This window comes from Macrobrachium rosenbergii, chromosome 13 (genome assembly GCF_040412425.1).
Source record: "Macrobrachium rosenbergii isolate ZJJX-2024 chromosome 13, ASM4041242v1, whole genome shotgun sequence".
NCBI classification, from domain to species: Eukaryota; Metazoa; Arthropoda; class Malacostraca; order Decapoda; family Palaemonidae; genus Macrobrachium; species Macrobrachium rosenbergii.
This window is the reverse complement of record NC_089753.1, coordinates 39,766,687-39,790,412: the sequence shown is the minus strand read 5'-3', so window position 1 is coordinate 39,790,412 and position 23,726 is coordinate 39,766,687. Positions and strand designations below refer to the sequence as shown.

At 36.5% G+C, this 23,726-nt stretch overlaps 1 protein-coding gene across 3 annotated transcripts in view; it reads left to right on the top strand.

The window, feature by feature from the left end:
* The window catches only part of LOC136845221 (TNF receptor-associated factor 3), a 126,521-nt gene that overhangs the window by 77,320 nt on the left and 25,475 nt on the right, over positions 1 to 23,726 (top strand). For all 3 annotated transcript variants that reach the window (XM_067115295.1, XM_067115294.1, XM_067115293.1), the window contains one exon: positions 23,223 to 23,382. In XM_067115295.1, the coding sequence (XP_066971396.1) occupies positions 23,223 to 23,382 (160 nt within the window). The remainder of the gene's footprint in view (positions 1 to 23,222; positions 23,383 to 23,726) is intronic.

Below are 23,726 nucleotides of genomic sequence, written 5' to 3'. Positions count from 1 at the left end.
ATATATATATATACACACACACACACACACACACACACACACACACACACACACACACACACACACGCCAACGCGACATTTAACAATACATGAAATGACAAAAGCAGCAGCTTACAGAGTTATTTTCTTCACTTAAGCCACTATTAATTAGTCTTGACTCTTCTCATCCTTACAAATGACGTAAGCTTTGACCTCCCTTTCTTTTGATGTCCGCTCTCTTGACCTGAGTCACGTGACAGGGTTTTTTGTTAGATAATATTAAATGTTAAATGACAAGGAGCATAACTTTTATTCACTTTTAGTTTACGGTAAAAGAAAATTATTGTATCGGCTTTGTCTGTCCGTCCGCACTTTTTCCTGTCCGCCCTCAGATCTTGAAAATTAGTGAGGCTAGAGGGCTGCAAATTGGTATGTTGACCATCCACCCTCCAATCATCGAACACACCAAATTGCAGCCCTCTAGCCTTAGTAGGTTTTATTTTATGTAAGGTTCAAGTTAGCCATAATCGTACTTCTAGCACTGATATAGGTACCAGCAACACAGGGCACCACCGGACCGTGGCTAAGTTTCATGGGCCGCGGCTGGAAGTTTCATACATCATTATACGCTGTACAGAAAACTAGATTGCGTCGAAGAAACTTCGGCGCATTTTTACTTGTTATATTCTAGTTTTTTGACAGTTAGTTTTTCGTATGTCGAATATCGTTTTAGATATTTTTTGATATTATCAAAGCAGTCAGAGATAAACCTAAAACGTTTTTCCTAACTCCTCTCGACAAAAACATTTCTTTATTGATATGACTATGTCTTTTCAGTGCTACCCTTTAAGGCAGTTCTTCGGAGGTCGAAAAACGTTTTAATGTCTTTTTTTAATATTATCAAAACAATCACAGATAAACCTAAAACATTTAAAAAATATTAACGAAAAAGTTAATATTTTTTTTATATTATCAAAGCAATCACAGATAAACTTAAATCACAAAAAAGTTAACGAAAAACGTTAATATTTTTTTATATTATCAAAACAATCACAGATAAACCTAAAACATAAAAAAAATATATTAACGAAAAAGTTAACATTTTTTTAATATCAAAACAATCAGAGATAAACCTAAAACATAAAAAAAAAAATATTAACGAAAAACGTTAGTATTTTTTATAATAGCAAAACAGTCACAGATAGACCTAAAACATTAAATAGGATTATTAACGAAAAAGTTAATATTTTTTGTTAAGATTATCACAACAATCACAGATAAACCTAAAACATTTTCCCTTAGTTCACAAGAGAAAAATATTGTTTTATTTATATGACTCCGTCTTGTCATAATGCCGTGCTTACGCTAAATCATTAGGAAGTGCAGAAACCAAGAGATTTTTGTCAGACCAATTTTTTTTCTTGTCAGTATTTCTTGTCACAAGAAAACTGTATTTGCATCCATGAATATTTTATCATATGAATTATTACTACATTTTTATTTCTTTGAGGTCGCATATTTTATTCCCAGCTTATCCGTACTGTGTTCATCTAATTTTTTTTTCCATGTAAGTATTGGGGCAAGTTGAAATGGTGGACTCATTTTTTTTTCATATTTTTTACCAAAATGATATTTCATATCCTAAGAGAATATTATTTTAGTACGTACATTAATGATTTTTTTTTTCATTTTTGTTGTACAATGGAAGATAGTTTTCGAGATGACAAATTATTTTTTTTATAATAAAACTATTTGTTCGTCGTCAATTAGATAAACTGTATTTGCGTCCATGGATTTTTCTATCATATGAATAATTGCTACAATTTTTTTTCTTTGAGGTCGTATATTTTATTTCCAGCGTACCAGTACTGTTTTCATCTATTTTTTTTTTTTTTTTTGTAAGTACTGAGGCAAGCTGAAAATGGTCGACTCATTTTTGTTGATATTTTTTACCAAAATGATATTTCATATCCTAAGAGAATATTATTTTAGTATATGCACAAAAGATTTTTATTTTTGGCTTTTGTTATACAATGGAAGATAGTCTGCGAGATGACAAATTATTTTTTGATAATAGAATTATTTGTTCTTAGTCACTTAAATAATTAAAATTTGCAATTTTTTCTCAAATATTTTAATTGATTTAATCCGTATATTTTCATGAATTTCCTATTTTCGACTGTATGTAAGATGTATTTGTGGGTGCCTTTATGTTTCCCACCAAATTTTAATAAGGAAAGACGCAAAAAATTTAGCCTAAAGGTTATGGATACTAATGATGTCAATTGCAAAAAAAATAAAGATAATGCAAACATTATTAATGGGAGAAATTGCTGTCAGCGTATCGAATGAGATCCGTTTTATAATACATAAAATCTTCCGTGTACCTGGGGTTCTCTCTCTCTCTCTCTCTCTCTCTCTCTCTCTCTCTCTCTCTCTCTCTCTCTCTGTGAATGAAATCTTTCATGTGCTTCTCTCTCTCTCTCTCTCTCTCTCTCTCTCTCTCTCTCTCTCTCTCTCTCTCTGTGATTGAAATCTTTCGTGTGCCTGCATCGTTCTCTCTCTCTCTCTCTCTCTCTCTCTCTCTCTCTCTCTCTGTGTGAATGAAATCTTTCGTGTGCCTGCTTCTCTCTCTCTCTCTCTCTCTCTCTCTCTCTCTCTCTCTCTCTCTCTCTCTCTCTCTCTCTGCTATTAAAATATTGCCTCTTGTGTGGGGATTACGAGAGCAATTTCTTCAACACAAGAGTATTATCATTGATCATCCCTCCTTCAAGAGAGCTAAGCTGATGGCTTTACTTATGGTTGTTACGTAAGCTAGACTGTTACGTCACGCGTTAATAAGTTCGGCTAATTAACGCGAATATATTAGTAGCATCAACTTCCTTAACTCGTTACGGAATAATCGGTAGTTTGTCAAGTTGACATGTGCTGGCTGTATTACAAGAACTTGGAGTCAAGTTACTTAAGTTTAATGTCGGTAATTATTTTATGCAAAGGTTTTGTGATGAAAATCCCAAAAGTTGATTTTTCAGTGAGGATTTGCCGTAAGTTCCTATCTCTTGCTGTGGCAAAATTACGTGCCTGCATTTATATACTTTGTGTAAAAGGATCAACAAATTAATCTGAAACTTGTATTCTTTAAGATTAGGTGTCAAGGGTTTTCGCTTAAGCATAATTGCTTTTATTTTAAACAAAGATTTGACGTGAATCCCCTTCATCTGATACAATAACCCAGTGGTTCTCAATCTTTGTTTAGTGATGGCACCCTAACTAATGTAATCATTACCGAGGCAACCCTTTTTCACCATCCCACATATCGCATGAATTAACTTCTTATTTCATGAATAAAATTATTATCCATACTCAAACCAAAATCAGAACACTGTACTATATATATATATATATATATATATATATATATATATATATATATATATATATATATATATATATATATATATATATATATATATATATTAGAGTAGACACACTGATAATAATTATATGAAGACTTCTGCAAACTTTTTTTTTTTTACAAATGTTCATTGAGATGATCTAGTCAAGACAAAATTCATGACAATCTTGCGGCACCCCTAGGCAATATCGGTGGCACCTACGGCACCCACTTTGAGAATCACTGCAATAACCTGTTGCAGAAAGATTAGGACTTTGCACTTATTTGTACGCTTTTATCTCAGGACTTTTTCTAGACAGCCTTAGCGTGTGAGAACAAAATAACTGTCAAGATACTTTGTAAACCTTAACAGTTTGGTTAATGTAGTTACCCATATACTATGTTGTATTTACGTTTTCTTTGACAAATGCTGCAACGCAAATAGTATCGTTACCAATACAGCCTGTTATTTTCGTCTTCTTTCACAAACATCCGGGAACTGCAGTTTTCTGAAATGTGATTAAAGAATCCTGGATTCAGATCCACGGAAAAATCAAATTAATTCTTCCCTGATACAAGAAAAATAGCTTAGCCATATTTAGGGATTTTAGGAGACATTCCAGGTGTATGTAATAGCGTATCAGCCGGAAGTATTTGAGTATTTGTTGATTTGTTTATTAAATCTGGTGTCATAACATCTAGGTTATTGACGCTTGAGTAAAAAAAAAAGAAAAAAGCTGTTAATGATAATTTAGTTTCGTTAGTCAAAGCCACCTTTGGTTATGCTTTCTCTCATGTTACTAGAACTAAAGCACGGATCTTTCCTAGGTAGTGATCCCCAAGTGTTTTCGGGGGGCGTGATCTGGGACTAATGTTTCTTGGGGGGTCATTATTTTTATGACGTTTACAGTCCTTTGTTTATGTTTTTACGGTCATCCCCAACGGGCTTGTACTAAACACGACGCAGAGGTGGGTACGTACCGGGATAAAACCCGTGGGGGTCACTATCTAAGAAAGATCCCTTCTGCACTTGCTAAAACCCTTAATACTGAGCAATGAGGTTCAATTCTTTCTTCTGATTTTGAAAGATAAAGAAAATATTTAAATTACGCTTGATGAAAGAGTCCATGTATAGAACGAAAGAAAAATTATATGTCAAATAAATTCGTGAATGTATCAAGTGAATGTGTTAAATGTATTAACTGAATAACTTAGTGTATTAACCTAATTTAATATAAGAAAAAGAAGTAGAGTAAGGCGGGAATGAAGTTAATGCCATTAGCATTAATTTTCCGTATGGGAACGCGATTATATGGGCTCTTGTTAACTCTGGGAAGCGGTAGGCGTTTGAGCAAGAGTAAGCATTTGCATGTGAAGAGCCCTAATGATGGCCTGATTAATAAGCGGATTAGGCCGTGTTAGAATCCGAAAAAAGAAATTGCAGAACTCTGCAAAAGTTTTCACTGTCTAAGGAAGAAGAAGAAGAAGAAGAAGAAGGGTTATGCGTGGTGGAATTACTTGACCAATTTCTTTGAGTAGCTTTGAAATTTGCGAGTTGAAAGTGCATAGTTTAGAGAATATAAATAAGTCTGTTAAGTAGATTACTGTAAGCATTCAAGACATCTTTGGAGAGGGAAAATGGCGGATGGGGGGGAGGGAGTGGGAGGTTTGATGGGGAGTGAATATGAGAAAAACGATGTTAATCCCTAAGAATGAATTATCAGAAAAAAACTTGTTCAAATTTTTTATTCCGAGGCGATAAGTTATTTTGAAAATTGAAAAGCGAAAGGAGCGTTGAAGAATGGTTTAACACTTAGCAAGGGTTACAGAATTAAGCCTAACACACACAAGTTATGCCAATTATGGAGAAAAAGTTCTTCACATTAGCATTTTGATTTAAGGGTGGGAGGGGAAGTTGAAACTTAATGAAGACTTAATTATTTTGGAAAACAGAATTACGAACACTCTCAATGAGCGTTATATAATCTGCAGACACCAGCCATTCTAAAGCTCCTTTCAAGTCCTGTCTTCTTATTCCTTTCTCTGCCACCCCACATCGCCCCACCCATGAAGATATTAAACAGATATGGGAGTAATAACCACCCTTGTCTCAGGTCCACTTCTACACAGAACCAGTCTGTCCACCGCGTCAATATTCTAAGGCAGGCTTTGCTTCCTTCGTAAAAAATTCCAGTCCCTCTCACGACCTTGTTTTGTTTGCTATACATCTTCCACTCTCTCTCTCTCTCTCTCTCTCTCTCTCTCTCTCTCTCTCTCTCTCTCTCTCTCTCTCTGTATATATATATATATATATACATACATACATACATAAATATGTATGTACATATATATACATATACATAGTTCCTCGTTGGACGAGTCGGTAGAGTTCTCGGCTAGCACTCTGCCAGGCCCGAGTTCGATTCTCCGGCCGGCCAATGAAGAATTAGAGGAATTTATTTCGGGTGATAGAAATTCATTTCTCGGTATAATGTGATTCGGATTCCACAATAAGCTGTAGGTCCCGTTGCTAGGTAACCAGTTGGTTCTTAGCTACGTAAAATAAGTCTAACCCTTCCGGGCAGCCCTAGGAGAGCTGTTAATCAGCTCAGTGGTCTGGTTAAACTAAGGTATACTTTTTTTACATATACATAAATTATATATATGTGTACATATATATATATATATATATATATATATATATATATATATATATATATATATATATATATATTTATACATATTTATGAGCATGTGTTAGTGAACTGCTAACATCAAAGAATAAGTATTTTACTTTCAGCAAGAATGTTTAAGTATCTCTACAATTGCATCCTACTACGGGAAAAAAAAAAGTAGTTTTGCGAACGTCATCGCAAATCAGGCTGTTGCTAAATAATTAACCTTGTCGAGAAGAAGGTAAGCAACTTTCATGTCATCCGCATAATGTTTGTAGTTTACTAGTTTTATCGCCCAGCTAGGAAAACTGTTGCACTTAAAAAAAAAAAAAAAAAAAAACATAAAAAGCGTCTGCATTTGCACATTGAGCAGGTGGGATTAATTTGCTTAATATCTTTGCCAGTAAGGTTCTGTTTACCTTGCAGAATATGTTCGCCTTGTGATTCATTTCTTTATGTAATTTGGTGCTTAAAGCGTATGGGAATACGGTTCATTTTTCCTTCTTTTAGTTAAGAATTCAGCTGTTCTATTGTATCTATGGCTTGTGCCATGTAAGGCATCTTAGAAACAGTAAAATGCGACACAGTCGGAAGTTCCTGCTCATGTCTTGTAGCGGTGACATTGCAATTACTACTTTATTGCATCGGCTATAAGACCCACACTCCCTAGACAACAGGCTAAATAATCTGGTCATAATGGATAGGTATATTTCATCCGGGGTCACTCGTAAAGAATCAGATGGCGAGAAAAACCAGTCCCGTGGTCATTAATCCGCGGAGCGCTGCCTTATCTACGGGCATACTTAACCACACGACCAAACAGCTAAATATCCCCAGTTCCGAAACCGCTGTTTATTCATGGTTTTGAGACTTGAGATTGGATGGGGCCGATTTCGCTCTCTCAGATGGGCCATGCCCCAGTGGCCACGACTGAGTGGGGCAGGGAGAGGGTCTTGCATCCGTCATACTTTTAAGTTTATCCTTCGTGATTACGTTCGACGCTTCCTTGATCAATCGTGATTGATATTAACTTGAGAGGCTTCTGGGAAATGGGTGCTCCTGAAATTAATGTCATCTCAGGTCACATTTCTTTTGTCACATCGAGCCTGACCTCTCTCTCTCTCTCTCTCTCTCTCTCTCTCTCTCTCTCTCTCTCTCATTTTAGTTAAGTTTTGCTATTCAAAAGCACGCCATAAAATTTTATTATTATTATTAAAATAGTTTTATCAGACCATTGAGATGATTATCAGCTTTCACTGGGCTGGCCCAACCGATTTGTTTTTACTTATGTTTATTTTTTTTTTAATATTTTCTCAGTTAAGTACAATATCAATGGTAAGTTACAATATCAATAGTGAGGCTTCTCAGGTGTCTATATTGTACAAAAGTATAGGAACCTGTCCGAACGAAAAACTCTAAGGATCCAGGACATACATTTTCGAAATTACATACAACTAGAATTATACTTCATTTAGCCTATATCGTCTTAGAAAGCTTCGCGGTAGTACAGTAGATACTGTTCCCCTTAACAACTTAGCCAAACATGATTTTATTAGTTTTCTGTAAAAGAAAAGTGTTGAGAAGGCTATGTCCGTGCGTCCGCAATTTTTCTGTCCGCCCTCAGATCTTTTAAACTACTGAGGCTAGAGGGCTGCAAATTGGTATGTTGATCATCCACCCTCCAATCGTGAAACATACCTCAAGCCTCAGTACTTTTTATTTTATTTGAGGTTAAAATTAACCATAATCGTACTCCTAGCACCGCTATAGGTACGAATAACACAGGCCATCACTGGACCATGGCTGAGTTCCATGGACCGTGGCTAAGAGTTCCTTACAGCATTATACGCTGTACAGGAAACTCGATTGCACCGAAGAAACTTCGGCTCATTTTTTACTTGTTCTTTTAGAGCTTGACGTAATTCTAGCGCACAGTTCTTCGTGAGCTACTTTGTAAATCTTTAGAAACTCGGCTGCTTATTCATCACGAAGTAATCCTTAAGTCTGACGAACAAAGCCAATCATTACTTCGGTCTTAGAGAAATTCCTTAACTGAGAACCAACACTAAACAGCAAGAGAAATTCCTTAAACTGAGAACCAACACTAAACAGCAGATTGTCAAAATTCCTTAAACTGAGAGCCAACACTAAACAGTAGATTGTCAAAATTCCTTAAACTGAGAACCAACACTAAACAGCAGATTGTCATGGAAACTCCATTGGCTTTACGTAGAGACACTGTTCTGTAACCTCTTTGAGACCTGTGTTGTCATTATAACAACTGGAAAACTCTGAGCTTCCAATCGCCATCCTTTTCAAACCAACCTCCTCTAATTAAAAAACGGGAGTGAATAGGTTTTTTAACAAAGTAATTCATATTTACTCAAGGTTGCGTAAGATGGCGACCCTTGACTTTTATTTGATCACGTAACTGCGCTCAGTCTCTCCTAATTGTATCACGACTACTGGTTAGTTCAAAGTTGGTGAATTTTCGTCTCTTCAAGGAAGTTCTAGTTAATTAAAAATGTTGGACCAAATGGCAAGCGACGCGTACGTTTCCTTAGACTGGAGATGAGAGGGAAATTTTAATTATGGTTACTTGAACTTGACTTCACTTACTGTGTAAACAAGCTGTAAAGTGTGTAGGATTATATATATATATATATATATATATATATATATATATATATATATATATATATATATATATATATATATATATATATATATAGCCTATATATATATATCTAATGTATATATATGATATACTTTATATATATATATATATATATATATATATATATATATATATATATATATATATATATATATATATATACAGTATGTATGTGAGCGTGTGTGTGCACAGGCGTGCTTGTATTTGCATTCGGCAGATAACTATTCTGGAGTAATTGTGTGTTGGATCCATTGCAATTCTGTCCTTTGTATCTGCCGTTTGCCCTCAAGGGCGTAAACAAAACCAGGACGAAAATTAGGACAGAGAAAGCCATCAAACACACGTCAACCTCCAGTCGCCATGAAACATATGCGGAAAAGTCTCTCTCTCTCTCTCTCTCTCTCTCTCTCTCTCTCTCTCTCTCTCTCTCTCTCTCTCTCTCTCTCTCTCCACAGTTTCCCAAGGGGACGCAGTAATTGAATGAGTATAATCGTAATGATATTTTCTAGTAGGATTCTCTTATCTAATTTATCTTCCAATGGCGGAACATACAACCCTACAAGGCCTATGCCCTGTAGCAGGGGGCGGGGGGGTTATTGCCGTCAGTGCCCCCTCATGCGGTGCGCTGTAGACATTCCTTACGGTTTTCCACGGAGTACCTTCGGTCTCTAGCTGTAACCCTTTTCATTATTTTTACTGTACCTCCGTTCATATTCTCCTTCTCCCATCTTCCTTTCCACCCTCTCCTAACAACTGATTCCTAGTACAACGGTGAGGTTTTCGTCCTGTTGAACCTTTCAAACCTTTCACTGTCAATTTCCGTTTCAGCGCTGAATGACCTCATGGGTTCCAGTGCTTTGGCCTTTGGCCTAAATTCAATTTCAATTCAATTCAGTTCAATACAAGGCATTTAGTTTTCTCATATTTTGCTTATTTTTCGTTTACCACTTTTACTATGACATACTTTCTCCTCTCACAAATAAGTTTTGCCTCTTTCTCTAGTTTCCGTAGTTTCTCCTCACTGTCTCTGAATACCATATCTTCTCTGGTTCCTCACATCACTCCTTCCATTAAGCATGGATATATAACATGACACTCCCTTGTTGAAGATCCACCTTTACACCAAATCAGGACCCTTTCTTTTTACAGATTCTAGCACACTGTGCTCTCATGTTAAAAACAATTTTTAATAGCTTTAAAAAAGAAGTAACTGAAGGTAATTGGTAATACAGAAAGAAGAGATCAGGTATTAAAAAAGACAAAAATAAATTAACAAATTAATAAATAAATAGATAAAAGATGTATGTGCATATACACAACTTAATTCCGTATCTTATTTTCTCACAAAATTGAAGGTCGGAATTTTTTGAGACGAGCTGGTGCTTTCAGTCTGAAAACGGCTCAAACATGAATTTTTTTTATGCCAATGTAACTCTCCGTAGGTTATCCACGAAAAATGATGAAGCATCTGATTCACTGAGCCTTTTACTGTACCTCCGTTCATAATCTCTTTCTTCCATCTGACTTTCCACCTTCCCCTGCAACTGCGAGTTTTACCTCCCGTTACACCGTTCATTCCTTTTTACTGTCAATTTCAGTTTCAGCGTTGAATGACCTCATAGGTCCCAGCGCTTGGCCTTTGGCCTAAGTTATATATATATATATATATATATATATATATATATATATATATATATATATATATATATATATATATATATATATATATATATATATATATATATATATATATATATATATATATATATATATATATATATATATATATATATATATATATATATATATATATATATATATATATATATATATATATGACATTTTATCACACCAGGATTTACTTATATACAGATTCGACATTGACTTCTATTTCTCTTGATGGCTCAGTGGTTACCGTCGACTGGAGTCGTTGGAAGGTACTCTGTCGAGTGTTCGAGACACTTTAGCACCAATCCATTTATCACTTAAAAATTCCCCTTCGGTGATAATTCCCCTTTGTGGATATTCCCGAAGCAACGTGAATTGGATATTAAACGACATTTGTAGCTTAATTATATATATATATATATATATATATATATATATATATATATATATATATATATATATATATATATATATATACAGTATGTATATATATATATATATATATATATATATATATGTGTGTGTGTGTGTGTGTTTAGATATTTGTCATATGAAGCCACTTTTAAAGTTGTTTATGTATTTATTTTTCAGTTTTCTTTTTTTAAATTTATTACGGCGTCAGTAACCTAGGTGTTGTGACGCCAGTTTTAGTAGCTATAATCAATCAATCAATCAACTTGACGGCAATTTATTCTGTTTTTTTTTTTATGTCTTTGAGACCAAACCGACTAGTCAGAGGTCCGTTTGTGGATTTCGTCTCCTTGACTTGCGAGCCTATTGATTTGCATAGATTTATATGCGTATGTAAAATATGAATGAAGGAATAAGGGTATTAACCCAGTATGTATCCACCTAAATGCGGCGTCTTATTGGGCTTCCGCCATGTCAAGTACTAGCAGCTGGGGGTGACGGGTAGGTGGACACATGCCGGGTTAATACCAGGAATAAGAGCATATAATTATATAGACGTGAATGAATGTGACTGACACTAATTACAGCCATGTCTATATTACTGCAAAAAATAACTGGGAAATGTAATATAGCAGCATTTTGATTGCATCACGAATAAACGGAGACTAACTCCGTATGAAAGTATTGCGTCGTTAATATAAATTCTCATTTTGTATTTTTTTCCGCCGACACGCCCACTTTTCGTGATGTGTTTTTATATGTCTGTTAACTTATATATTGTGTTTCATCATGACAGTTATCTGTCACTTTTCAGAAACATAAGCCGGAAATAATGAAAATAATTTTGATAAAGAATATTTTTTCTCCCCGATAGACACAGAAGGCTATATGAGAGAGAGAGAGAGAGAGAGAGAGAGAGAGAGAGAGAGAGAGAGAGAGAGAGAGAGAGAGAGAGAGAGAGGCAGGGGGGACGCTGAGGACGAAAATTGTCTGATAAATATATACATGACAAGAAACTCAGTAAAAATGCAGAGAAATAATTGCAAATGTTTTTTGTTGCCTTTTGTGTAGTTGCTCTGCAAACTTTTAAACTCCCCAACTCCAAAAGGGAATGTGACCGTGGAGGCTGGGGTTATAAATATGGAGAACGGGTTTTATCCACAGAATAACAAAAATAAAAACATCCGAAAATAAGTAAAAGAAATCAAAGAAACCACGACCAAAGGGAACTTCAAAGAGCTGTGACGTGAACACTCCCAGCAAAATGGGAACTGGATTTTGCAGACGAGAAATGATAACTGTCACCAGAATACGTAAAGTAAAATCGACAACCCATAACTGGGTAGCTTAATGGCTTCTTCCCCATGGTGATAAAAACTTGAATAATGTATGGGGATTGAAGTCCCCCTGTGTTGGGACCGTGAGGGGAAACCTGTTTCCATTATTCAACGCGTACAAACTTTCATTTTAACTTGATAAAATATTTACACGGATTAAAATGTCAGTGTGGAAACAAGAGATAGATAACGAAAGACATAGGATACAGGTGGATGTAACGGGGAGATGAATGGAAATGAGAAAACAAATGAATGTGTACATGAATAATTAATGAATAATACTGCATGTCAACAGAACGTGGTTTCTGTCTCTGCAAAATAAATGCGGTCACTAAATCCAGTTTCACAAAAACCAGAGACGAGGGCAAAAGTCCCCCCCCCCCGACCTAAAAGCATGTAGAATAAAAGATGATCGTGTAGCAGTCTTGCAGCCTCATCCATTTTGCAAACAGAGATAATGTAAATCAGAAGCTCTCTGGGTGTCAGCCGTTCAAAGAATGAATGAATGAAATATAGAATTCAGGCCCAAGCACAAGCGTTGGGACCTGTGAGGTCATTCAGCGCTGAAAGGGAAAATTGAGAGTAAAAATGTTTTAGAGGTAAACCTCGCAATTGCACTATGAAACAATTGTTATGGGAAAGTGGAAAGGAAGATGAACGAAAAAGATTATGAACGGAGGTAAAGTAAAAAGGAATGAAAGGGGCTGCAGCTAGGGGCCGAAGAGACGCTGCAAAGAACCTGAAGTAATGCCTACAGAACGCCACGTGAGGTGTACTGACGGCATTACCCCCCTACAGAGAGTCGTTCCACAAAGAAACAAGTAAAAAATGGGCCGAAGTTTCTTGGGCGCAGTCGAGTTTTCTGTACAGCGAATAATACTGTATGAAACTCTCAGCCGCGGCCCATGAAACTTTCAGTCACGGCCCGGTGGTGGCCTGAGTTGTTGGCGCCTGTAGCAGTGCCAGACGCACGATCCATGAGTATCCTTAACCTTAAGTGAAATAAAAACCACTGAGGCTAGAGGGCTGCAATTTGGTATGTTTGATGGTTGGAGGGTGGATGATTAACATGCCAATTTGCAGCCCTCTAGCCTCAGTAGTTTTTAAGATCTGAGGGCGGAGAGAAAAAGTGCGGACGGACAAACAAAGCCATCACATTCGTTTTCTTTTACATAAAACTAAAAATCAAGATAGTTGGGAAAAAGGGATATGGTGTAAAGTCATCACTCAAAAGGACGATATTCGTATGACTCGCAATTTTATTGTAGGAAAGGCAGTAGAGATAGATATGGAAAAGGGAGCGCCTATCGATCCTGACCTGAGCTATCTGGGGGCGTCGTGTCCATCCTAAATGTTCCAACGCACCCAAGATACTAATTAGGTCTGACGGGTAGTCTCCATCAGTAATTCCCTGTCACCCGTAGGGTGCCTTCAGTGCGCTTCGTGTGGTACACTGTGGGCGGCGTCCCTTCGGTCCCTAGCCGCAACCCCTTTTATTCCTTTTATTTTTCCTCCATTCATATTCTCTTTCTTCCATCTTACTTTCCACGCTCTCCTAACAATTGATTCAAAGTTCAACTGCGAGGTTTTCCTCCTGTTACATCTTTCAAACCTTCTCACTGTCAATTTCAGTTTCAGCGCTGAATGACCTCATAGGTCCCAGCTCTTGGACTTTAGTAAAAATCCTATATTCCATTCTTAACCCGATCCTAAATGATCCAAAGGAGCCTTGATGATAAGCAGGTACGACAGGTCGTCCCCATCAGGAATTCCCTGCCCCCGACTCTTGAAATGGTCGTGTAACTCTTGCCCAGCTTTGCCGAAGTTAAAGGAACAGGCATTGACTGAAGGGATGACTGAACGTTTCCAGTAGATGTTTGAACTTCCAGATCACTATGTTCCATTAACATTTTTGATCCTTGGTCCACCTGGCTTCTGGCTCAACTTGCCTATCAAACAAGAAACAACGACTGGGCAATACTTGAATATTCATAAGGATGAGAGAGAGAGAGAGAGAGAGAGAGAGAGAGAGAGAGAGAGAGAGAGAGAGAGAGAGAGAGAGAGAGCAACGGCTAAATCATTATGTTCCTTCAACATTTTTGATCCAAGGTCCACCTGGCTCAACTAGCCAATCCCACCAGAAACAATGACTGGGCAATATGTGTAACCAGGGACACTTCACAAATTCATTTTACTTAACAGACTTTACTGAGGAAGGTGTTTTGATTGAAATTTGTTTGCAAGGCCAATTGATTTCTGAACCCAAAGAGAAAAATCACGGGTCTAGATGCCTCTGGGGCTAGCCGTGAAACTGTTTCAGCCCATAAATTGGAAATCAGTTGTTAGACTAGGGGGCCACCAAGCTCCCTGGCTGTTTCCTGGGTACTTATAAGAGCATCACCATAATTATGGCAATTTTTAAGAACTGCAGTCAGTAAAATTTATTTTAAAACCACCAAAAAAGTTTGGTTAATTAGCACTGAAGATTGACAAATACAATTGTATAGCTCAGATACTTATCCAGTTTTGGTACATTATACACATACGTATTTAATGTAAACTATAGGTAATGTGGTTGCCTCTTAGCCATTTAGACCACATATGACTCACCTATGCGTCATTTCTGACAAATTTCGAGAAATTCTTTTGACTTGTTGTCATTTTAATCTTACTTTGAACATGCCTTAACAACTACAGCTACTCAGCTTTAATATGACACCAGAATGAGTACCATATCAGGAATAGGGACTTCACAGAAACAAAGTAAAAATAATGCTTATCCTAGTCACCTATAGGATTGAAGTATACCAGAATACATTACGGAATACGTTGAATATGCCGTAATACCGAATGAGATGAAAGCTTTATGGAAACGTGTCCAAATGAATGTCAACACTTTGCAAAGGACCCGTTGCACTCTGACATACTGGCAATTGAAATGATTTGCATAAGAGGTTCTTACATGAAATGTACCATCAGTAATTACAAGCAGTACAGTGTGTTAGCTAATAGAGTGTCTGTTCCACTGAATTTTCCTTCAACGTGAATGGATGAATTTGAAAAATAGCGAAGTATAATTTAAAAAAATTATTGAGAAATATCTAAAAAATAAAACTGAAATTCTTTTAATTAACGAAAAAATATTAATTCTTTGAACAAGGATTCACATACAAAATTGTTACAGATTCCTAGGAATATTTACATGACGCCTCTCATGCAGTGTAATAGAGGTGTTTATTCCCAGATGATGATATTGGTCTTTATATTAAGTATGCTGTGATATACAAAGAATAACTTATTTAATAACATACGACTTTTTGCTGTACTCTAGTTAATACTGTTAGAGTCAAAAACAGCAAAAACAAAGAGTAAATTACAATAACATTCTCTCTCTCTCTCTCTCTCTCTCTCTCTCTCTGGAGCCAAAAGGCATAAAATAGACGGAAATAGTAGAGTTAGCTCCAGTGATTTATTTTTTATTGCGCAGTATTTCAGAAATTCACCGTCATAGAAATACGATATTATATATATATATATATATATATATATATATATATATATATATATATATATATATATATATATATATATATATATATATACAATATATATAATATGCGTATTTTATATAGTCGAGATGCATACTCGAAAAAACTCATTTAAAAATATATATATATATATATATTTTTTTATAAAAATAGGGGTTAATTATTCAGTACTGATAATCCCGTGTAATGACGACTACTGCGCAAGGAAATTCATGGATGTATTTACACCGCACCTTATAATCAGTTATGCAGTTCGCAATACATTTCTTAGGTTTAATTTAAAAGATAAAATCATGACAAAATTGAGAGAATTGAAAACTGGTGTCGGTGTTTGATTATGTAAATATATATAACCAAGAGTTCTGTTAGATAACTGATTTGAAGTCTTACATTGTAAGCAACAGAAAACTCTCTCATACGTAGGCCTACAAAGAACTGGCACTCTGTCTCACATAAGCTTGCAAAGAACTGAAGCTCTGCCATATATAGGCCTACAAAGAACTGGTGTTGTGTCACACGTAGGCCTACAAAGAAGTGAAGCTCCGTCAGACGCAGCTCTACAAAGAACTGATGTTCTATCACACGCAGGCCTACAAAGAACTGGTGTTCTGCCATACGTAGGCCTACAAAAAAAACTGGTGCTCTGTCACACGCAGGCCTACAAAGAACTGGTGCTCTGCCATACGTAGGCTTACAAATAACTGGTGTTCTGTCACACGTAGGCCTACAAAAAACTGGTGCTCTGTCACACGTGGGCCCACAAAGAGCTGGGTAGCCTACGTAAAGCTGAAGAGGAGGCCAATGTACCCTTGCATGAAGCTGAAAAATTCTGGAAAACGGAAGCCTAAATCAGAAAGCACACAAACCACCACCAAGTGCATTGGTGCTGTGATACTTGTATGAAGGACAGTGACAACATAGACCGTGTAAATACCATCTCATGGATACGTAGTTTTCACTTACTCCAGTTGATAATGAAGCCGCATGATGTTGACAGTACAAGACTGATAGAGAAATACATAACGGATGATTGTCAGACGACAAGGACTGGTGAAGCAAGAAAGATAGAAGGATCATTTCAGTGCCTCTGAAAGAGAAGATGAGCGCTCAGTGGAAGCAAATTCTGAGACGTAATAAAGGAATGTCGGTCCAACTCTGCTTTATGAAAATTTGGTGAATATCTTCCTTTACCGACTGGGCGTTTTTGATGAAAATTCTTTGTTTGCTCAACGATTCCTCAAGTGATGGAAACCTTCAGGATAAAGCATTTGGTGACATAGCAGAATCCTTTGTGTGACGAAGCATAGTGACAGAGCACAACTCTTTGTTACAAAAAGCATTCATGGACAACAGATTTCCCTTGAGGAGAGTGATAACGTAAAATGATATTTTTTTAACATTCCTCATTTCAATAAATGCCAAACTCACTAACTTCAGGGACTACATCATATTGAATTTTAACAAACAAAAATGGAAAGTCTGAATTTAATATAAAGGAGAGAATACCATTCTTACAGGGTGAAATCACTGTGACAAAAATCAAATAAGCGACATCATTTAACAAGTAAAAAAAATATGCCGAACTTTCTTCGGCGCAGCCGAGTTTTCGCCGCAGCGTATAATCAAGGCCACCGAAAATAGATGTCTTTCGGTGGTCTCAGTATAATGCTCTATGAGCCACGTCCCATGATACTCTCAGCCGGTCGTGGTGGCCTGTGTTTTTGCTTTGCCACAAGCACGACCATGGCTAACTTTAACCTTAATGAAATGAAAACTACTTAGGCTAGAGGGCTGCAATTTGTTATGTTTGATAATTGGAGGGTGGATGAGTAACATACTAATTTTCAGCCCTCTAGCCTCAGTAGTTTTTAAGATCTGAGGGCGGACAGAAAAAGTGCGGACGGACAGACAAAGCCATCTAAATAGTTTTCCTTTACAGAAAACTAAAAACTAATAAGAGAGGAGAAAAATAACCATTTAGGTTTCCGCGCATGCACGTAAGGAAACAATAGCCGGAAATGAGTAGAAATCACTTATTAAAAAGGTTAAAAAACAAAAGACTGCTCAAGTTGTACAGAGGTGACCTGTAACTAGTGTTTCCCGAGGCTCGAGAAACAAAAGAAACTCATCATCTAAAGAGCGAAATCCGCGCTGTAGGGTTTCGCCTTTTATATGTACAAGGAATTCTGGACAATGGGGATTACAGGAGAGGAGCGGGATTACTCTGACGAGGGATTGGTTTGTATGGGTGAAGACGAAGATGGGAGTTAGAGATTCATAAAGGGAGGTTTTTATTGCGCTGGGAACACAGAAGGGAGTAGCAGCATTCCAACAGGTCTTTTGAGTGACAGATTTGGTTGAGCTATTTCGAATGGTTCGTGAGGAATATACTTAGGTATGTATATATATAATATATATAGATGTATGTATGTATGAATGGCTTGGAAATAAAGTCGAAACCGGTCAGGACCTACACCCCGTTCCTTATTTTTCACCTGTGGTAATGTGTGATAAATGAATCACGTACAAAAGTGATAATAATCATATACATATATAAATATATATTTTTATATATGTAGATACATACTGTATATATATATATATATATATATATATATATATGTATATATATAATATATACATATATATATATACATACATACATACACATACATACATACATACATACATACATACATACATACATACATACATACATACATACACACACTAATTCTCGTGGCTGAACGCTAAATTCTATCGTTGCTTAACGAGTCTGCCACAGGGATTATTCCACAGACCCCAGGAATATAATTTGGGTAATTGAATCCCTTGATGTATCACCCCCAAAAGATTTATTGGCCTTTCAGGCGTCGGCTGATCTGCAGAATCCTTTGGAATTGGACGTAAGCGAATCCTGGTTGCTTTTGGTTGCTTTCGTTGCTCCGGTTGTTCTGGTTGCTTTGGTTGCTTTGCTTGTCATGGTTACTGTGGTTGCTGTGGTTGTTCTGGTTAATGTGATTGCTTTGGTTGCTTGCTCTGGCTGCTGTGGTTGCGTTAGTTGCTCTGGTTGCTGTGGTTGCTCTGGTTGCTCATTTTGCTTTGGTTACTGTGGTTGCTTGCTGTGATTGCTTGGTTGCTGTGGTTACTTTGGTTGCTTGTTCTGGTTGCTGTGGTTGCGTTAGTTACTGTGGTTGCGTTAGTTGCTGTGGTTGCTTTGGTTGCTTTGGTTGCTTGCTGTGGTTGCGTTGGTTGCTCTGGTTGCTTTGGTTGCTCTGGTTGCTCTTTTTGCTTTGGTTACTATGGTTGCTTGCTATGGTTGCTTTGGGTGCTTAGGTTGCTTGCTGTGGTTGCGATGGTTGCTGTGGTTGCTTTGGTTACTGTGGTTGCTTTGGTTGCTGTAGTTGCTTTGATTGGTTAGGTTGCCTGCTCTGGTTGCTTTGGTTGCTTGCTTTCGTTACTTTGGTTGCTTCGGGACCCGGGTACATCGGTTGGGAAATTCCTTTACAGTTGTTGCTTATTGAACTTCTCGTGAGTGTTTTATTTTTTATTTTGATTATTTCTGTGCTAGTATTTTTGTTCCCCTTTCTCAGGAAGCTAATTAGATTACTCCCTGTGGTTACTTGACAGCTGTTATTTTGCAGTTGGTTTACATTATTATTATTATTATTATTATTATTATTATTATTATTATTATTATTATTATTATTATTATTGTTGTTGTTGTTGTTGTATGTAGATGGGAGACCTTCTTTGGAACACGTAGTATTCAGTGTGATGGCTGATTCTGCATTATTATTATTATTATTATTATTATTATTATTATTATTATTATTATTATAATTATTATTATTATTATTATTATTATGTGTGGATGGAAGACCCTCTTTTAAATTAAGCACGTGGTGATAACTGTATATGCTGCATTCATTTTATTATTATTATTATTATTATTATTATTATTATTATGAGATCTCTTTGGTGCATTTAATGTATGTTTAACAAGGTAGTGCTCTCTATAAAGATCCTCATATTAATAAAATAATATCACCCAGTGGTTCTATTTCTAGTAATATCATTAGCATTAAAATTAGCATTCCTGGAATTGCGCAGAATAACCTGTTTTACATTTTTGCATAGTCAAACGTAATTACGGACATTTCAACAAATGCATTTAAAACGTTCGTGATAATTAGTAATATTTTGCCCGACATATTAACATGGAACTCGTTTGTTGTTCGATGCTCTGTCAAAATTAATTAAAAGTACTATCGTGCGTTCTGCAATAATTGTTTAATAAAACTTTAACCGGTGTTCATTTTCTGCTAATTACACGGTGATGTACTGTACTGAATATTTGGAGTGTAGATAATTTATCTTTTTTATTTTGTTTTATTTATTTTTTTTTCTTTTTGTAAAATAGAGAATTCGCGACGCAACTAAATATTGGACAGATTCCAGGGAAATTTGGACATGGCATATATGCCCAGTCCGTGGGAAAAAATAGCTGGAAAAGTTTCAGAATTTCATAATATGTTAAAGTGGAATCATCTAATAATTGGGCTGTGAGGTCCAGAGCTGTCACCTGACCCAAAGGCATCCTCGCTTCAAAACAAAAATCTACACATCCAGTTTTCCTGATTTTATGCATTTTTCAAAAGATACCTTATGCCCTTGCCAGAACTGTAATTACTAATGCATGTCAGGCATTGCAAGCTTTCTAACCTTATGTATTTGAAATCTCTTCCTAATTTGCATATAGAATTGTTAATCATTCTTCAGGTGCCCTAAAACACATCTGACTCTATATAGACGTCCCTCTGTTTTGCTCTAATGCCAAATACTACTATTCCGCTCGCAAGAGTTCTTGACCTGTCAGAAAATTTGTGTCAGTAAATCAGAATACCTCGAACCTTCCTCTTACTCGCCGCCTCGTTGTAGGGTCATTCTCATTACCGTTTAACTGCAGGTAGTTGTCACCTCCTGATTAAGTAGCAAATCATCATCAGAAATGGTCGTCGAAAGCTATAGCAAGATCATTTGATTTCAACTTTGATACAGATGATATGATTATCGTTATTCCCTTGCCCAAGGGAGCTTCAACGTTGGTACTTGTGATGGCCGAGCGATCTCAGAGTATTTTGAAATGGTTCGTTCATGTAAAACGAATGGGTGATTTCATTGTCTTTACGGCTGGTTGTGTCCATAGGACCGTGGTCTCATGTCTTGGGATGTTCATAGTTTGTAGCATTTACATAGTTTGATGGCACATTCAAGTGCTTTCCTTCATGATGTAATTTTTCCAGTAGAGTTCAAAAGTGGGTTAGTGAATTATAAGGTACTTGTTTGCTTTTTTTTTCTCCCGCTCTCTCCACATGCCCAGTCCATCAGAAAATAATTGCCATTTATCAGTTAAAATGGTGGTCTCATTTTATGCTGGTGATCCCAGATCCATCATAACTGTATCTGTTGTGTAAGATTTTTATAGAGGCTAAGATTTCCAAGTCTGACATTTTACACTCAAATTAAAGGAAAATTCTCAGTAAATTAATCAGGTAAAAAATGCGCTGAAGTTACTTTGGCGTAGTCTAGTTTTCTGTACATCGTATAATCAAGGCCACCGAAAATAGATCTATCATTTTGTCGTCTCGGTATAATGCTGAATGAGTCGCGGCCCATGAAACTTTAACCACGGCCCGGTGTTGGCCTGTCCTATATTGTTGCCAGAAGGACGATTATGGCTAACTTTAACCTTAAATAAAATGTAAAATACTGAGGCTAGAGGGCTGCAATAGTTTTTAAGATCTGAGAGATGACAGAAAAATTGTGGATGGACAGGCAAAGCCGGCACAACAGTTTTCTTTTACAGAAAACTAAAAATGTGTCAATTCAGTCACTGAACAGCTAGGTACAATATCATGATTTAAGGAAGGCAAAGTTGACATTGTTATGCGAGTATAAAAATTATCAGAAGAGTGTGAGAAAACTTTATGAAGATGTGGACAAATTTGCAATAATATGAGATCATTTTAGAATGAACTCGTATGTGATGTTTATAGCATATTCTCCCTGCCACTACAGCTTTTTCCATTTAGCATAGTGAAAGTTACACTTTCATGGGTAAAATTTAACGGTCTATTAAGAAAAATTAATTATGTAGCTGAGCCCATTAAAAACGAACGGTATAATAACTTATTTATAAACCACTAATGCGTTTGTGGTTGAACTAAAAACAGCCCGAATTGTTTTAGGGTAATAATGCATTTCATCGTCCCTATAACGTTTGAGGTTCTAATTAGACATTTTTAGAAGAGGATTTACCGTGTCTTAAGAGTGATATGAACTGTGTTTTCCTTCCGAGGAATCTTGCATCCATCAATTTTCGTCCTACTTTCTGAAGAGGGCGTTGTGCCGTGGATGAATGGCTGTCATCCCTCAGAGTATCTATCTTGTTTGGTCTGTGTGGGGGGAAGAAAAATGGGGTGACGGGTTGATGGTGTAAAGGTTCTCGTATTCAGAAGGGTTGTGTTTGTGTGTATATATGTATATATATATATACATATATATATATATATATATATATATATATATATATATATATATATATATATATATATATATATATATATATATATATATATATATATATATATATATATATATATATATATATATATATATATGCATATTATGTATGTGTGTGTGTGTGTAGTGTGTGAGCGTGTTTGAGTGACATGCTTACACACACGCGCACATATCAGGCTTGAGTAATAGGCCTACGTACTCAAAATTTGCCTATTACTTTGTAATAATTACTCAGTGTTGTCCTCCATCAACTTACGGGATCTTTCCAAGATAGTGACCCCCAAGGGTTTTTAACCCGGTATGTATCCACCTTTGCGGCGTGTTTAGTACGAGCCCGTTGGGGATGACCGTAAAAGCCTAAACAAAAGACTGTAAACATCATAAAGATAATGACCCCCAAGAAATATTAGTCCTAGATAACGACCCCAGAAAACCCATGGGGGTCACTATGTACGAAAGGGTACTACAGTAGTATGATATCTGCCATCCATTTTCTACATTTGACCCCTCAGGAGCTAGTACTAAACACGGCGGAACAGTGTGGGTGAGTCACTGTTTCGTCGTGTTTAGTACTAGCCCCTGGGGGATCAAATAGTTTTGTATATAGTTTGAGGAAGTAGGTGCCATAGGCCTTAATTGGGTTGTTTGGTAGATAGCATCCTAATTTTTGGTAGGTTGCAAATAGCTCGGTAGATATCAGATTATTAGCTCCAAGGAAAGATCCAAAATATGCAACCACAAACTATTAAATAATCCCCAACTCCATTTCCTTGTGGGGGAGTGTTGTTTACCATTGTGTACGCATGGTGCAGATCCATGCAAACATACCCACGAATGTAGAAAACGCAAACATGCTTGTTAGGCCTAGTTGTTACGGCAGCTCTCACCGATGCTGAACTTATCTAAGGTAACGGTTGCCAACTTAGTGAAATCTTGATTTACTTACAGGTGAACTAAACGACCGCTTCGTTACCTTGGAGAAACAGATAGCGGATCAGTTCAACGTTCTGAAGACGATGGTTCTCAACATAGAAGATCAGCTGCGAACGCAGGACAAACAGAGTAAAAAGCATCATGGGAAACTCAGACAGGCTATCAGAGCTATTCGGTGAGTAAATACATGAGAGAGAGAGAGAGAGAGAGAGAGAGAGAGAGAGAGAGTATAGCAAGTGTTGTATAACATACTATAGTATATCCTAAAGATCTCCATAGAAAATGGGATACTGGTGAAGTGTTAACCTCAGAAAATGCTTCCCCTTTTAGGGGGACTATAAGATTTAAGAGAGAGAGAGAGAGAGAGAGAGAGAGAGAGAGAGAGAGAGAGAGAGAGAGTATATCCTAAAGATCTCCATAAAAAATGGGATACTGGTGACGTGTAAGGTTAAGAAAATGATATGATTTTTGGGGGGTAACTATAAAATTTAATTGAGAGAGAGAGAGAGAGAGAGAGAG